General features: G+C 43.9%; 1 protein-coding gene across 1 annotated transcript; it reads left to right on the forward strand.

The window, feature by feature from the left end:
* The first annotated feature begins 67 nt into the window (after positions 1 to 67).
* SLAMF7 (SLAM family member 7) lies at positions 68 to 15,331 on the forward strand. Its single transcript, XM_062193718.1, has 6 exons — positions 68 to 135; positions 8,419 to 8,751; positions 10,930 to 11,202; positions 12,386 to 12,486; positions 14,347 to 14,409; positions 15,253 to 15,331. Exons 1-6 carry the CDS (start codon positions 81 to 83, stop codon positions 15,322 to 15,324), a joined length of 897 nt encoding a protein of 298 aa, XP_062049702.1. The 5' UTR covers positions 68 to 80; the 3' UTR covers positions 15,325 to 15,331.
* The last annotated feature ends 3,016 nt before the right edge of the window (positions 15,332 to 18,347 follow it).

The following is an 18,347-nucleotide window of genomic DNA, read 5'->3' on the forward strand; positions in this document are numbered from 1 at the left end:
CCTCCTACTCAGCTATGACAAGATTGGAGCCCAATTAGAGGGAACTGTGTGCCCTTCGTGGCTGAGATCCACAGAACGATATGGCTGGTTTCCCTACACATATCGTGCTCCTCTTTCTCCTCAGCCAGCGCTCAGGTGAGTCCAGCCAGGTCCTCTCCTGTCTTCCTTGTCCTGAAGTGTAGCTCCAGATCCTGGGCTGACCGTGGTCCTTGAGCTTGACTCAGCAGGCTCTGCTCTCTGCAGCTCTCCTTTTTTATTTTTATTTTTTTAAATCAACCTCTGTCCTCTGAATCACAGAGAGAGCAGGAAAAGGCTGGAGGGAGAAGTAAAGGAATGGCTCTGGGGACCACTCCCCTCCTGATGGTCCTGGGAACTGAGGGATGAAGGAAATGGTGCCGAGATCAGGAAAACTTGTGTCCTAACTCAGGTTCTGCTACAAATTAGTGGAGGAATGTCAAAGCTTCTTTGGGCCTCAGAGTCTTTCTCTTCCAACCCTCCCTCCCTTTGACGGTGACGTTATTTATAAATATATTCTATATAAATGTTTTCAATATTCCCCTGAGTCTATTTTAATGTATATATGTAAAAATGATATCATGGAAGAAACCATTTGAATTTTTCTCTCAACTCAAGCAATCTAATCAGTCTCTGCTTAGCAACCAACTCTTACCATAGGCGCTTTAAATTTAATCTTATGACAATCAGGACTTTCCTGTACCTGCCACAGCCACTTTAGGCTTTGAAGATTTTGTCATTCTCAGGATCTCAGAAAGGATCAGAAGCGCTGGAAGGGAGCAATGTCTCTTCTGTCATCAAACTTAGGGGGAGGTTCTGTGTGGTCTTTCTTAGAGGACTTGCCTCCCTCTTCCTGATGTGCACTCCACACCCACCTGGAGTCATCTGCCCGACTGTCAGGAGGCCAGAACTCTCGGTTCTTACCTCCCTGTCCCTTGGCCTCATGAAGTGGGCAGCATCAGTAGACTCACACCCCTTGAATTCATCAGAAGTTTCCATTTTTAGGGAGCACCTGGTTCTCAGCAGGTGGTCCTGGAACAGGCTATCTCTTTAAAATTACTCCATAAACGGAAGTGGTGATCAGAAGTGGAACTTGAAAAAGGTGAGGTGGGGGAGGGTGGCAGAACTTTCCAAAGAACCAGGTGCCCACCTGAAACTTGCACTGTGAACAACAGGGAGCAAACATGAAAAGTTGTCCCTGGGGCCCTCCCCTGCCCTGCTCCAGGGGACTGAGGGCAGTCTTGTGGTGCTTCTCCTCTCATGGCTAAAAGGAGCCAGAAATTGTCCCAGCACCTCCAGTGGAGAGAGCAGTAGAAAAGGACCAGCCTTGGGCAAGGATACCCTGGGTGTGATTTAGTAGCTGTGTTATTGTGGGCAAACTACTGAGCCTCACCCTTCTCAAGTGCATAGGAGATGATGAACTCCAACTTGCAGGCTTATTGTGATGTTTTAAATGAGATATCAAATGTAAACTAATTATAATAGTGATCACCATTTATTTAGCTCCTGCTGTATTCAGAGTGTTTTTCAAACAATCTCCTTAGAAGTCTGTGAGGCAGACAGGGAAACAGGCACAGAGAGATCAAGTTTCTTGGACAAGATTACGCAGCTATTAGGAGGTAGAGGAGAGATTGAGTTTTCAAAACTAATGCTCTTCTCATCACACCAAACCGCCTAACACTGTACTTGACACTAGAGAGGTGCTCAATAACTGTGCCTTGAGCTGAATCTTCCATGGGGAGAGTCCATTGGATTTCTTCCCTCTTTGGGTCCATGAACTCAAGGTAAGAACTGGAAAGACCCAAGAAAAGCAGGTAGCTCTGTTTTGGGACTGTGGATGCAGCAACATGGAATCATCCTGTCCAGGCTCAGAGGAGTCATCGAGCTGCTCCCATAGCCTCTGTATTGTCATCTGGAAAATGAGCATAATAACCTACTCCTCCCCAATGTACCCTATGATGACTAAATAATATAGTTGTGTTGAGGAGACAATAAGAGGAGAGCAGAAAAACATGTTGTGTGGGAGTATTAAGAGCTTTTTTTGGGGAAAAAAAAAAACAGAAGAAATGGACAAGGGGCAGGCAATGCATGAGGGGCAGAGTGCTGGATAACTTGAGTGTGAATGTAGCAGGTGGGGTGGGACTGCTGGGGAAAGTGTGTAGAGAGTCGGGACACCTGTGAACCTCTGTTTGGTGTATGTCACACGTGACATTAATTTACGGTGTCCTTCCCAAGGGATGATAGTTTAGAAGAAATTGAGTAAGGAGCAGTAGATTCAAAATCTTTTTGTGTTGTTTTGTTATTAAGCAGTGGTTTCCTTCTATGAAGTGAAATTTTATGCAGAAACAACTATGATAATTAACTGTAGTTGATAAACACAAGTGACCATAATGTATTGACTTGATGCCACTCTGATGGAGAGGAAGTGCCATAGTCTTTGCTCGGTAACCCCTGTTGTAACTCTGCCCCAGAAACACAGTAAGCCACAGACTCCAAGGGAGCAGGGGACACGGTTTGGGAAGTCCTACCTTAGGAGCCTTGGTTCTTGATCCTGGCCTTCTACTGACTTAGAGAGTCTGTTACCACAGCCCTCTGAGCCTCAGCCTCCTCATTTGCAAATTGGGTCTGGAGTAAGGAGTGCCCAGGTTTCCTTCCAGCCTTGATTTCCATGAGGAGGGAGCCCTGGCGCACTGGTGCATGCTGGTGGTGCATCATGTGTGCAAAGAGGGGCTTGGAGACTGGGCAAGTGAGCAGTAGATGGGCTTTAGCCCTCTTCACCCTAAAGACTTCCTCTTGGGCCACAACCCCCTTGCTTCTAGCTGCACTGATGTTGCACCTTCCTTGTAATTTGGCTGCTTCCCTCCACTCAATCCTTGAGCTTCCAGGGAACAGGATGAGGAGGGGAGGTGACGACCAAGAGGGAAGGGAAATGACAAGGGAGAAGAGCTGTTGTCCTTGTCCTTTACAGAGTATTTCAGATCTGACTTTCCCAATGCCCAAATCATCCAAGCATGACCAGGATGGTCAGCAGAGAGCCTCTTAGTCAGCTCCCTTCACCTCCAAAGGAAGTTTGACAGTGGGCTTCATGCTGCCATCCTAGCCTTCCGATCAGTTTCTGAGAAGCCATCCAAAGTTGGTTAGGGAAATCACCTTTTCGCACTTTCAGTCATCCTCACAGAAATGAGGCCAAAACATTGGAAGCTTCCTCAAAATCTGGCTCTCATGACCCCACTCCCTGTCCCGAACTTCCATCTCCCACTCTCTCGGGAAGTGCTCAGTACTTCTCAAAAAAGTTTTCAAATCCATATTCACACTTCATCCTCTACAAATACCTGGTAAGTAAAGGTTGTTATCTTTCCCCTAAGGGAGATCAGAAAACTGGCACCCAAAATGCTTAGTGAGCCAGTAGTGGAAAGAACGTAGGCCTTGAGATGAAGGAGCTGACTGTCCAATCTCTGCCACTTCTCTGCTTGTGGCCTTGGCAAAGTCACTCAACAGCAATGCTCTTGTCCACAAGTGGAGCTTTAGCATCTGTCTCATGGGATTGCTCTGAGGAGCAAGAGAGGTACTGTCTGTTTAACTGATTCAGCCGGACTGCTGAATCCAGTCAGTTGCTGGACTGACAATTATGGAGGAACCAGAATAGAACTCAGGTTAGGCTACAGTCCTTTCCCACACAGCTGCATGGTGGAGAGGAAAGGCCATCTCCACCCCTGTCTTGGTTGGATTCCATGACCTCTCATTGGACGGTCTGGACCCTAACACTAGAAGACTCATTTGTGCAAAATGATACATGCATCAGTGCCCAGAGGTGTATTTCTTTCTGGAGAATTTAAATTGAGAATGGAGTGACTTCAGTGGTGAATTTGCAGGGGATAGGAGTGAAAAAGACTTGGAAATTTCCTCAAGGAAAGGCTTTGTACTGGGTCTTTAAGGTTTTGAGTAAGATTTAGGTGGACATAGGAGAGGATAACTCCCAAGCAATAATGAGAGGTACAAAGTGAACCCAAAATCGGGAGAGGGAGGAAGCCTGCATACCTGTCTGGAGACCACAGTGGGTGTCAATTGCAACTTCATGTCTTCTCACAGCACTATATTGTCATCCTGGCTTTAGAACAGACTCCTGGGCTTCTCTCAGATATGACCAACCCAGGTCACATGATGCCCCTGAGCTAATTACTGTGCCCAAGGAGGGAGAGCCACCACTGGAGCTGGGCACCAGTCAGGCTTTCCAAAACCATTTAGCTGCTACAGAATGAGCAAACGGTGAAATGCATGTGGAGGAGGCAAGTTACAACCTTTACCCCACTGGCTTGGGTGGAGGTGGACATCTGAGGAAAGTGGATGAGACTCCTGGGACCCAGGCCTCTCGGTGCTGTAGGCAGATGTCGCAGCCACTCATTCTCTGGAGTCTTCTGATCCCATGGGTCATGTTAAGTCCCTTCCCCATTGCACATTCTCACAGTATCTGTTATTTCCCTTTTCATGACACATAGAGTGAGTGAGTTAGTGACTGTCTCCTAAATTAAGTCAGCCTTGGACAGCTGAAATGACAAGTCTCTTGTTTTTGGATCCCGTTTTCCAGTCACCTAGGAAGAAGAAACAAAACTGTTCAGGACTAACCAACCCCGCCCCCTATCTTCTAAAGCCATATTTAGAAAATAGCAAAAAGGTGCTTCCTGCTTTCAGTCTCTGCTTCCTACTCTGAAGGTCCCCTTAAGATGGAACAGTGCGGTCTCCAGAGGCTTCTGTTGACAAGTTGCCCTGCATCACTCTCCAATGTCATTCTAACAAGGCACAAGGAATTTGGAGAAATGTTCTTATACTAACCCCACATGACTCATGTCTCTTGGCAGTTACCCTGTGAATACAGCACCAGGTGTAGAGCAGTGAGTGATTGCTCTTGACGCATGCACACACACTAACACATTAAAGCTACATCCTAGCAGTTTGGCCGCTTGCCCACCTTGCTGTGGTTTGCATGTGGTTTGTTCCCCAAGAGTTCGTTCCTTTAAGCTCACTCCCCTGTTTGGTGGTATTGAGGTGGTGGAACATTTAAAAGTGTAAGGTGTAGCCTAGTGGAAGGAATTAGATCATGGGAACATTGTCCTTAGAAGGAGTTAATGCTGGTCTCATGGAATGAGTTTGATCTCTCCAGACCAAGCTCTTTCAAAAAGTGAGGTCAACTGACTTGAGCCTTTCTGCACGGAGCAGTCCTCTTTCTGCTTCTCCATGTTGTGACTCAGCCAAGGGGGGCCTCACTAGAGGCCAGATGGGGCTGCCCACTGTTGGACTTAGAGACTCTTCAAACTATAGGCTAAATAAGCCTACAACAGGAAACAAATTAATGCACACCTTAAATGCCTCCCTAAAACCTAATGTGAAAATGAAATTGCTTGAAATTTGCCTGAGTGCGAGGATTTTATCACTTGGGGACAAGTGATAATTTCTATTTGACTTCAAAATACACACATTTTCCATTATTTTGCTGAGGCAAAAGAATGAATCCATTAACCAATAAATCTATAATTCAAAATAAAATTGATTTTGTCTATCACATTGAAATTTCTTTGACACCTCTTGAGATGATCAAAGAGACAGCAGTCAACAAACTAAGCTGGTCTTGTTAATAGGAAAGTAGGAAGAACAATTTTCTGAAAAATTGGGTTAGCAGGATGAATCAATAAAGACTTGAGGGATTCAAAACATGTGTACTGATTGATAAATTATAGTGATGGGGGGATGTTTGAAAATAGGAATCAACTCCTAAATTATATTTACTCAGGAAGAGAAATCAGTATTTTCAGAAATAAATTTAACAAAAAATCTATAAACAAGGGAGTAGGCCAATATTAGGGTATGTCAAATTTCCCCATGGTAGGCTACTGGCAAGGGTTTTTTATGCTTAAAGGAAGGTCACCAAAGTATATAAAGGGGGAAATTAGGGTCAATGGGGCCCAAGAGTTTGGAGTTGACACTTTAGCCCATTAAAGATTTGGGAAAGGGAAGTGAGGTAAGGGGCTGGAGCTGATACAAATGCCAGGGGTCCTTCAAACTGAGTCATCATGGCAAGTGTCCAAGTCTTTGAGTTACCATAACATTGAGTTAAATCCTCAAATCATAACTTACCAGCTTTGTGCCCTTGGGTTAGTTACTTGGTTTAAGCATCTCATTTTTTCATAAAGTCAAGATTTAGCAAACTTTTCTATAAAGAGACAAATAGTATTTTAGGCTTTGCAGGCAATATGGTCTGGGTTGCAACTTCTCAACTCTGCCTTTGTAGTTCAAAAGCAGTCCTAGATGATCCGTAAATGAAGAGGCATGGCTGTGTTCCAATAAAATCTGTTTATAAAAACAAGTAGAGGACCAAATTTGGCCTGTAGGCTATATAGGTTGCTGCCTACTATGTCAAAGAATCAAAATGCCTAATTTGATGAATTGCTTTAAGTATTAGTTATAATCTTTACACTACATGTTTGGCACACAGTAAACCTCTAACACAGGGCAGTTATTGTTATTTGGGATCGCTGGTCAGAATATTTGAGTTTTAATAGGAACGAAGGAAATGCTTCTTTTAAAGTAATTTTGGATATCTTGGTAGGTCATATAAGAATTTGTCTGTTTTCTGGAAGAGGAGCAGTGTTACATTGGTGCTGGAGTGGTGAACAATGTTATTGTAACAGTGAAATTAAACATATCTTGAAAGCTCAGCCAATCTCACAGGGCCAGTTAGATACAGGAAACGCAGTGCCTAGTTCCCACAATAGTTTTGATTTTTAATTTCTCTTGTAATCAAAAGAAAAATAAATAACACAACAATGATGAATATAAAATGAATCCAACCTGGATACATTCTTTTTTTGATCAAGTTAGATATAAAATAGGATTTTAATTATTTTTAATGGAAAAGAAGCTAAAAGATGCACAAGTGTGTAGACCCATGAAAGCCCTAATGCAGTCTCGCTGTAGTATCATTATAATACTCATACAGAGGTCACAATCCTGGAACTTGGCTGTTCTGTTGGCTTTTTAATATTTCATTCATTTTAATAGTTCATTTTTAATATTTCATGCTTTACATGACAATAAAAAATTCTTTAAAATAATTCCAACCTGATACATTGTGTTAAAGGTAGAAGAAAAAATAACTTTGGGTTTTGTATTTTTGAGAGAGCATCTCTAAGAATTTAGTCTTACTTTTGCCATATCTGTGAACCTTGAATAAACTCTCCCTTTCTCTTTTATTTCAGTATAAAGGGCATTGCATAAAGTATGCACTTTATAGTCTTGATCCTGTGGCTCTTGATGTGAGCTCTGCCACTTACTATATAGTTTGAATTACATCACTTACATCCATTGTGCCTCAGGCTCCTGATCTCTAAGATGGGCATATAACATACACTTCCTCAAAGCGTTGTGTTCAGAGTTAAACAAGATCACAGTAGGTGCTTTAAGCTGTTAGTCCCAGTCTAAATTCTCTCAATGCTCTGTGCTGTCCCCAGCGTTTGTCCATCAGATTTAGTCAGATACATGATGCTCATTTTCCATTCCTGTTCACCTGAAATGCTCAGTTGCCCGATTCTGGAAGTTTCTTCATCAGTTCTTAAATGCTTTCCACTTGGAGCTATATAATTGGTGATGGGTTCTTGTTAAGTCCTGTTCTTTGAAATGAACCAATATTGTAGTGGAAAAAAATTGCTTGAGAAAACAAAATCTTACCGCAATTCTTAATAGTTTAAGATGAGTATCATGAGTTAACTTGGAAATATTGTTAGGTTCCTTTGTAACTCATTTTTCCCTTCACACTAAAGCATATTAGAACGCAAGAGAATGAGAACCTCTTGGGGGGATGACCTTGAATCCACTCTATCACAAGAGGGAAAGGTAAATCATCCTCAACCTTGTAAATTATCGCTGTCATTAGGATCATGAAGCTCACCTCCCAATGTTCTGATCCATGCATGAGAAGAACTGCCCCCAGGTCCAGCAGGCCTTCTTCAACAGTTTCAAACTCAGCTCTCTCCAGGGCAATCTGGAAGAACTAAGGGAAAGTTGGGCAGTAACTTCTCCACTTGTCCCCACATCCCCCAGTAACCTGTCAAGGATGTAGCTGGGATTTCTGGTCTTCCTCAGCACTTAGTCTTTTCAGCCAGATGCCCCTGGGATTGAGATGGGGTTATCTACAGTCACTCCTGTGGGGCAGAACATTCTGATCTCAATGCTGTCATATGAGTGAGGCCTGGTTGGGTTATGCTAAGACATTTTATCAGATTCTTCCCAATACCTACAGGCTGAGTTATTAATGGCAAGGACAAATTTGGGTTTATTTTGTGTTTTTTCTTTTCTTTTCTTTTCTTTTCTTTTTTTTTTTTTTTTTTTTTTTTTTTTTTTTTGTATCTGCAGTGTTGGAAGCCTCAGGAGTATTGAAGGAACTAGTCTGCGCCCAGGGTGAATCTGTGACTTTTCATCTGAATTTCACAGTGAAGCCGATTGACAGTATTGTCTGGACGTTCAACTCAATCACTCTTGTCACCATACAGCCAACTGTGGGAGACGGCAATGACACTGTCATAGTGTCTCAAAGTCGTAACAGGGAAAGGATGTACATCCCAAGTGGAGGCTACTTCCTGAGTCTCAACAAACTCATGAAGAATGACTCAGGTGTCTACCGTGCGGAGATACATAGCTCATCATGCCAGTTTCCCATCACCCAAGAGTATGGGCTGCGTGTCTATGGTGAGATGACTCAGTTTCCAATGCAGGGCAGTGGTTAAGCTGTTGCCTGCATCTCACATTGGAGCACCTGGATTCAAGTACCAGTTCTGCCTCCAATTCCAGCTTCTTGCTAATATGCACCCTAGGAGACAGCCAATGATGGCTCAGATAATTGGGTCCCTGCCACCCACATTAAAGACCTAGATTAATTTTCTGGATCCCAATTTTGGTCTTGCTCAGATCTAGTTGTTATGGGTATTTGGGGAGTGAACCAGCAGATGAAAGATCTTTCTGTGTCCCTATCTCTCTGCCTTCCAAATAATAAATAAATAAATAAACAAGCAAGCAAAATTTTAAAGAGTAGATTTTTTAAAAATAGCAACAGGGGAGAAATACTTTCTGCTATCGTAAGTCTAGATCTTAGAGCCCATCCAGGGAAGTTGAAGTTAATCAACCAGCTACAAGGAGAATAGCTATTTGAGCTGCAATATCAGAGATACCAGGAAATGGGTCTCTAGAATTGCTTGTAGGAGATAGGCTGTGTACCTTGATCCACCTCACCCAAAGGTACTTAAGAAAGCTCATAGAAAAATGGAATTAAAAGATAAGTTTATCTTGGCACATACCAAAAAACTGGAATAATGTATAGTTTTTTTCATAATTTGCCTTTTCTTTGAACTTTTGGAAGATACTTTGTGAGTCTTCCATACAGACACAGCTAAAGGGAAGACAAAATATTCATTCTCCATGCACACTATCTGGAGAAGGGACATAAAGAGTTTCAAAAGCACATATGAACAGGAGTCTTTCACAGCTCAAACCTGTAAGCAGAAAAAGATAGGCCATGGGAGTCACACTCGGATCATCTCAGCAATGAACGAATTGCCCAGTCTGAAGGAGGAGATGAGGTAAAGACAGCAATGGGGACAAGAAGTGTTGTTCCCATAGTATTCTCTTCTGGACAGCAAAGATCAAAGTCTCTCCAGGGAAGCCAGAGAACAGGAAATAGGAAGCTTTTAAAAAGTATAAAATTAGCTGAAATCTAAAAATGCATTGTGTGAGTGCTTGCTGTGCAGCTATATTTGTAAGTGGAGTGGTGTTCTTTATTTTTGTTTTTTAAAAGATTTGTTTATTTGAATAGCAGACTGATGGAGACGGAGAGAGGCATGAGATACACACACACACACACACGGAGAGGGAGAGGGAGAGGGAGTGGGAGAGGGAGAGGGAGTGGGAGAGGGAGAGGGAGAGAGAAAGAGAATCTCCCACCTGCTAGTTCACTCCCCAAATGTCCACAGCAGCCAGGAGCAGTCCAGGCCAAAGCCAGGAACCTGGAACTCCATCTGGATCTCCCATTTGGGTGGCAGGGGCCCACATACTTGGGCCATCTGCTGCTTCTTTCCCAGATTCATCAGTAGGGAGCTGAATCTGAGGCAGAGCTGCTGGGACTTGCAACTCAAAACAGCACTCTGATATAGGATGCTGGCATCACAAGCATCTGGGCTTAACCTGCTGCACCACAATGCAGGCCCCACAGAGAAGCATTCGTGATGCATTCCTATTATTTTTAGTTTTTTTCCAAAAAAACCCAATATATGAGAACCACTCTCCAAAGGCAGATGGTGCCAGGAGACTGAAGAAAGAGAACAAATCCAAAATTATAAAGAATGTAATTTATTGGGAGCACTCAAAGAAATGTTGTCTTAGGAGGCTGCAAGATACATGGATTTCTGTGCCACAAGACAGGAGAAAAGAGTTGTTTAAGATAAAGGTTGCCCATGGCTAGCTGGACTTTCTCAAGAAATACTAACATTCCAGGCATTAGATAAGGAACACTCTAGGGCCTGGCATCAACAAAACAAGCCTGGCAGGTAAGTACTCCCTCAGGTCACCTAAAGGCAAGATGGCAGTCATGGACAAGATGGCAGAAGTCAAGTGAAGCTGAAGTTCTGCATTTTTGCTGCTGTTATACAATCATTACTTATGTAGCTCTTATCTGGGAAAGAGAACTATCTAGGTCTGCTTGCCCAGCGCTGTATAATAATAATTATTGTAATATTAACTATCTCTTAATTGCTGCTTCCTCTCTATTCTGGAGCCGTCCCAGGGAGAGTCAAGTCCAGAGTATTCAAGGATAACTAGGAACAAGGAGAACCATGGGCACATTTTCCATTCCTGGTTGTCCTTTATTTTTCACAGAGTACCTGTCAAAGCCCACGGTCACCATGGCTCTGCAGAGCAATAAGAATGGCACCTGCGTGACCAATTTGACATGTTCCATGGAACAAGGAGGGGAAGACGTGACCTATAGCTGGAAGGTCCTGGAACAGGCAGCCAACGTATCCCATAATGGCTCCATCCTCCCCATATCCTGGACATTGGGAGAGGTGGACATGACCTTCATCTGCATAGCCAGAAACCCTATCAGCTTCAATTCCTCCAGACCCATCTTTGTCCGGAAGCTCTGTGAAGGTGACTGTCTTTCCTCTCTTTCCGAAGCTTCTGGTCCCAGGAACTATAATTTATTTAGCTCCTGGTCTCCAAGGGGGACAGGCCTCATTTGAAACCTGGGGACCACTGGGAAGACATCAGGTTGGGAGGAAAAGTGGTGGGTGCTCTAAAAGTTGGGCCGTGTTCCCTATTAACGTTTCACCACTCTCCAAGCCTTTACCCAATCTCTCTTTAAAGGTGCTGCTGGTGACCCAGATTCCTTCATTGTCTACCTGTATCTCCTGTGGGTGCCCATCCTGCTCTGTCTCCTCGTACTGGTGCTAGTATTTTTGAACATACGAAGAGAGAGAGGAAAAGGTAGAACATATGTGACTTTTGTCTTCACCCTCATCCCTCATTTTTTCCTTAAGTATGTATTGAGCTGTGAGCCAGGTTTGGTGGAGGCACTGAGGATGCAGAGAGGAAGCCACCAAAGTCCTTGCGACCAAGAAGCCCAGTGACAGCCTGCACTGCTCAGTTATGGAGCAGAAAGAGCACTGGACACCTTCCCTTCTCTTCTGATGACAGGGTCCTCTTCAGTCTCCACTCGTCTCCTTCCCCCAGGACAAGGAGGCAAATGCCTCTGACTCTGAGGTCCCACAGACCAGCATTTTCCAATCAGCCCTTCCTGTCCCTGTCCCTGTTCTTATCAGATCCTCCAAACTAGTTCCAGTCCTTTCCGTTATCAACCCTAAGTCTTACTTCTCTTTACTTTCCACCCAAGTCCAGACACACTTCTCCTGGATAAGTTGTCCTCTGTCTTGCTTCACGTTGGACCCTGCTAACTTATCTTCTTGGGCTCCCACCCATACTGTCCATGTGGGAGGCTGGGGGAAGGATATAAGCGTCCATTGGGTGTGAACTGAAGGCTTTGAGATCTCTCTCCTCTTGGAAGCACTCTGGGAGCACTTCTGACCTCTGCTTCCCACGTTGGCTACCTTGGTCCAGGGATTAGGGAATCAAGTGGTGAGAGTGACTAATTCATCATGGTTTCTTGGATTTTCCCAGTTATATCACCAATGTACCCTGCTCCAGTAGAACTTTAAGATACAGAGAAACTGGGATGGTTACACACCTTGAGTAGGCCAGCCAGCTGTAATGGTGGGCCTGTAAGGCTGGCGAGGGGTAAGAGCCTGGCTTTGATTTTCACCCTACTTGATTTTAGAGCCCAAGGAAAAGAAGAGAATGGATTCTCACCAGGAAATTCCTAACTTCTGCCCACATTCTGGAGAGAATGCAGAATATGTCACAATCTCCTACCCTGATGTGAGTCCTTTTGCATTTTTTCTGGGACATGATCTTCCTCTCTGAGGCTCTCTTTTTTTTACTTGAGATTTTCCCATGAGTTTGGGCAACATGGGAATGGGGAGGGGAGACAAGCGTCTATAGCCATTAAAACTCAATGCACCTGTTGGGTTTGCACTTGGTGTCTCCCCTAAGACTTTACATATTGTCTTCTGTGCAGAAGTTGATGGGCTCTGGAGCTCCTGGTTCTGACCCAACCAGTAATGCTCATACTGTGACCTTTACATGAGTCATCTCTCCCCCTGCATGGTTCACAACTGCCACTCAAAAGGCTTGCTTCGCTTTGCATGAGGCCGTGGGTAGAGAAGTGTGAGTTTGACATGATATTTAGTCATGATGTCAGAAGATCAGTTGCTCCAGAGATGCCTTTTCCTCTGAGGTAACTCAAAGAGCTGTCAGGAGCAGAGGACCCGTGGGAACTCTGGGTCTACACTCAAGGCTTCCCAAGTTCCCACTTCACCAAGCTGAAGTGAGCCCAAACATAATTCAAAGGAAACTCTCCAAAAAGAAAACCATAAGAGTAAAATTTAGAGAAACCCATGTGACAAAAGACAACTTGGAGACATGAAATGAGGATGCAAATGAAAAATCTCAGAACCAATCACTGTTCTCCAGGCTGGGTAGACCTGTGAGAAGTCATTGAGTCCTTTTTCCACACTGGCACATTTAACAAAGAAATAAGAATATATTGGCACTGCAAAATCCCAATTGTGCTCCAGCCTTTGGTATTCCTTGATGAGCTAATACCTGCTTACTTTTACCTACAACATCGACTTATATTTATCCCTGCAAAAAGGAGACATTGCCCTCCCACTTCAAAGTCACTGGTGTTCTAGGAAGTCGCTTCCTTCTTCCCAAAGATGTCTGCTTTGTGCTTCTGCCTTCTCCGGCTTCTCACCGGATCACATCCTCCCTCTTCCTTTGCTTCCGATGCATCTCCTGGAGGTGCCAGGACTTCCCCGATGCTCAGGAATAAACTTAACCAACACAGCGTATTTTTTCTCCAGTGAGAAAAGAGCTCTTGTTGCTCTTTGTTTTGTCTCATCAGTCATACTTACCAATTTTCCCTAAGGGAACTTTGACTGTTGGAAAAGTTTATTTGCAACATTAGCACAAGTATTTAAAATTATCTTTTAGCCACCTTAGGAGGCTCATAGCTGATGAGACTATATCTTGTATATTCTTTTTTTAGAACTCTTTCTTTTTCTTAATATTTATTTATTTATTTGAAAGGCAGAATTACAGAGAGGTGGGGGGGGGGGAGGGAAAGAGAGTCTTCAATCTGTGGTTCACTCCCCAAATGGCTGGAGCTGTGCAGATCCAAAGCTAGGAGCCACCTCCGGGTCTCCCATGCAGGTGCAGGGGCCCAAGGACTTGGGCCATCTTCCACTGCTTTCCCAGGCCATAGCAGAGAGCTAGATCAGAAGTAGAGCAGCCAGGTCACAAACTGGTGCCCTTACAGGATGCTGGCAATGCAGGAGGTGGCTTTACCTGTTACAACACAGCACTGGCCCCTATAAATTCTTGAAATTCATTTAAATACAACACAGTTTAAAAAACTAGTAAACAAAAAAAGAAATCAAAGTATGAATACAAATAATGTAATGGCACCCTGAAAACTTTATTAATGATTACTAAAACAGCAGTCACTAAAAGAGCACTTCCTTCCCACTTACCCACCTCTATTCCAGAACTGTCTCTTTCCTCTCACTGTCTCTCCCACCTCTGCTTTCCTCTGTCTGCAGTCAGTGTCTATGTCCTTGTCCATGTGGCTCAGGGAGTGAGTATGATTTCTTTTGTTTGTTGCTTGTTTTTTGATAGAAAACTAGCCCAGAGGAAGATCCAGCAAATATGTTGTATTCTACTGTGCAGATACCAAGAAAGGTAAAATACTTTAGATTTGAATTTCATCTTACTTTCTTATCCCTTTTCCTGGTTCACATTTAGGCTAACATTTTTTGGTCCTAGGAATCTCATCTTCTCCGATATTAAAAGATATCCTTAGTAAATCCCCGAGATATTTCCTTAGAGTTATGCAAGGATATGGGGAATAGAAGAGAATTGTGTTTTACAAGTTAAATGGGGGGAAATAGAAGAGAAGAAGGTTCTGGATAGGAATGACAGAGAAAATCAGAAAGCTTCTGACTGAGATCATGAATGAAGAAAAAGCCATGGCTTAGGCTGTCCCTGGGAGGAGAAAGATGGTGGGGAGGAGATTGCAGCTTGCTTCTGAGATCCGAGACACTAAAATGTAGGAGAGGGGACTTCTACTCCTTTTCCTTATTCTAACTATGTTACATCTGATTTTCACCCTCCTGCCAGTCATACTACTAATGTGGTGAGATTTAAGACCTATTCCTTCACAGATCACACATGGCAGAAGCAATGGTAACTTCCTGTTCCCTTTCCCTTCCCCTCCAAAATAGATTTGAAAAGATGGGGATGATGAGGAAGGCAATTGACTTAGTAAAGATTGTTTTTGATGAATTATTACAAGGAAATATTAAGTATTCAGCAAGTATTAAGCATTAAATATTCATTAAGTATTAAGCCAGATAACTATGGACTCTACTTAAAGAATAGTTTCTCTAGGTTAAGAGTGATTAAACAGTGGCAGAGAGCATGGTGGGTGTGGATTGGGGAGCCTTGAAGGAAAGCAGTGTCAGTGATGGAAGATATAGGGCCCCACCTGACTCCAGCCCTCTGCTTCCTTATGTCTACCTACAGGTGGAGAATCCCCCCTCACTGCCTGGGACACCAGACACAGCAAGGCGATTTAACAATGAGAATGTCATCTAGACAGCAGTGTACTCCATCAAGTCTTTGCCTAAAAAAAAAATTATCAAATGAAGTCAGTGATCTGATCAGAAGCATCAAGGACTAACAAGGAATGTTGACTTCTTATAGAACAAACTATCATTTATGATCTTCCGGGTTTAAGAACTCAAAATTCTACTCACTGTTCAGAAATTTTCTCAAACATTTCTTCTTAGAAATGTGGCTGCAAATTTGTCAGAGAACTCCAAGAAAAGAGCTTAGGAGTGACTTTGTCGAAATGGAGATGTAAATCAGTGTCACAGGTATTAATGACAGCCCCTGTCATATTAACAATGGCTCCCAGCCAGAGTCTAGTGTCTTGTCTCTCCCCAGAGCTTGGAGGTCAGAATAAGCCAAGAGTCTGCTTGCCAGGAGGGCTGGAAGGCCAGAAGAGCACGTCCAGCAGAAGCAGATGTAGATCCCCTACTGATGGACTCACCCATGCTCACTGTGCCTAGCACTGGGCTGAGCTTACTATCCTTGGTTAGAACCCATCTTGAAAAAGTGGTTCATCATGGACAGCCACAGCAGACCTGACCACTAGAGGGTCTAGTATTGGGTCCACAGGACTTAAAGGCCGAAGTGCACACAGGGAAGGAGAATCCAGGCCCAAGTGGTGGCTGGCACCATTGGTGAAGACTAGAAATGTACCTGGCCAAGGACCAAGACCTCAAGCCCTGGCTTTATTTATGCTCTTGTGCTACAAGAGAATAGCTTATGCCTTAAGACTTGTACAGGAACCCATCTCAATGGAGAAATGGAGCCAGAGAGCAGATTTTGGGCCTAGTATAGGAGACTGGGAGTCAGAGAGTGGGACTTAGGAGATGGTTACTAGAACTTTTCAAATACTTTAACTTCCTCAACAAATATTATTGAAAACTTGTACAAGGTCAGTCTGGCAAGTGAAACATATATGATCCTTATCCCCTGAGAACTCTCCTCTTTAAAGTGAAAAGGGATGGAGTCGGGGAGGGCTGCTTTTGATTGATTCCCTGACACATGTCTTGAATGGAGAAGACCAAATGGAATCCACTGTCCCAGTGCTGGGGGTGTGAAGTAGAGTAGGTCAAAGTGTGTTTAAATTTGTGAAAGGAGAAAATATCTAGGGGAAGGAAAGCCTTCAAATATAAGATGACCAAAGTAAAAAGTCAAAGAAAATAAATTTGCAAGAGAAAAGTGAGGGGGAGACCAAAGGAATGGGCTGAGGGGTAGAGGAAATGAAAGTCAGAAGCAGGATGCAGTCCCTCAACCCTGAAGCGGTGGGAGGAGGGTCAGGCTGGCCTCCTTGTGGACTGTGTGATGGATACTAGAAATGTTTGTATGTATCAATATGATTTTCTGGGAAAAAACAAAAATTTTTAGAAAGTTTTATTTATTTTCAGTTTAATTGAAATAGAGACAGACACAAAGAGAGATCTTCTACCTGCTGGTTCACTCTCTAAATACCTGTACCAGCCAGGTCTGGGACTGGCTGAAGACAAGACCCTAGAACTCAATCTGGGTCTCCCACATGGGTGGCAGGGATCCAAATACTCGAACCGTCACCTGCTGCTTCCGGGAAGCTGAATCGGAAGTGTTGTAGCCAGGACTCAGACTTGGCACTCCAATATGGATATGGCTGTCTCAAACAGTGACTTAGCCACAGCACCGAATACTGCTGTTTCTTATTTCAATAAAATCAGTGTACATTGAGAAAAGTTTTTTTTCTTTCCTAATTCTCACTGTGCTGGGAGGCTGGGGTGGGGAGGAAAACACTGAAAGGGGATCCAGAAGTGAAAGCCAGGACTCGAAGCTTGCCCAACATTGACTGAATACGTGTGACCCGTGTGGATGCCACCTCAGCTGTGACACTGCACCACCTCAGGGCCTCAGATCAAGCAAATGAAGAACCTACCAGGGCACAAAATTTAAGGGGCACTAGAAAACTCTGCAATCAAGACAAATAACATTTTAATGTGACACTTATAAATATTAAAACTAGTACAAAAATCCCTGAAAACAAAACATCAAAATGTTCAGTAAATAAGTGCCAGATCCACTAGCCCTCAGCTCAGGCATTCCGCAGACTGCACAGAAGGGCAAATGGCTAATGTGGCGAGTTCACAGAGCTAACCAGGGAGCACCTGCAGAAAAATGGTGCACTCTGCCAATTCCACTCTGTGTGGATTCATAGGGGCTAGACTGACTACTGCATGAAACAACCAAACCAGCTTGAGAATCCATGAAGTGATGGTTTAGCAGTCCCTGGCTGGAAGGCAACCAAGGACAGCAATGCTGGACAGAGTTGAGTAGGGGTACAGGGACAGTACAGTGGTGAGGGTCACCCAGCTGAAAACCAGAAAAGAGATAGCTGCCTGGACAAAAGGCGGCAGGGAAACTACTGGTACCCAAAAGGATGAGAGGGAGCCAGAGCTGGCTTGTCCTGGTCTGGGACTGCTCTCTGCTCCCCGAGACAGAACAGAAAACTGCATGGGAACAGAGCACAGGATGTAGGAATTCTTGCCTCCACTGTGGAAAATAAACAGCCCGAGACTAAAATTGCTCTCATTCTAACACAGGTTCACAGCGAGATCTGGAACAATCAAGTAATTTCTGAGTAACTACATTCCATAGTAAAGCTCAAAAATATTTATAGGCACACAAAAATATCCTTCACCCTAAAAGGTGAGATTCACAATGTCTGGCATCTATAACTACCAGTCATGCAAAGAAACAGGAAAATATGAACCATAATGAGGAGGAAAATCAATCTGCCTAAACTGACCCAGAACTAACACAGGTGGTAGAAGTAGCAGACAAGGGCATTAAAGTAAAAATTGCGGTGCTCAGCTCTCTGCCTCTCAGCTGAGCTCCCCAATGGCTGCTATGGCTGGTGTGTTGTGGCCGGCGCGCTGTGCCGATCTGAAGCCAGGAGCCAGGTGCTTCCTCCTGGTCTCCTATGCGGGTGCAGGGACCCAAGCACTTGGGTCATCCTTCACTGTACTCCCGGGCCACAGCAGAGAGCT

The sequence above is a fragment of the Lepus europaeus genome, chromosome 5 (assembly GCF_033115175.1).
Source record: "Lepus europaeus isolate LE1 chromosome 5, mLepTim1.pri, whole genome shotgun sequence".
Classification (NCBI taxonomy): domain Eukaryota; kingdom Metazoa; phylum Chordata; class Mammalia; order Lagomorpha; family Leporidae; genus Lepus; species Lepus europaeus.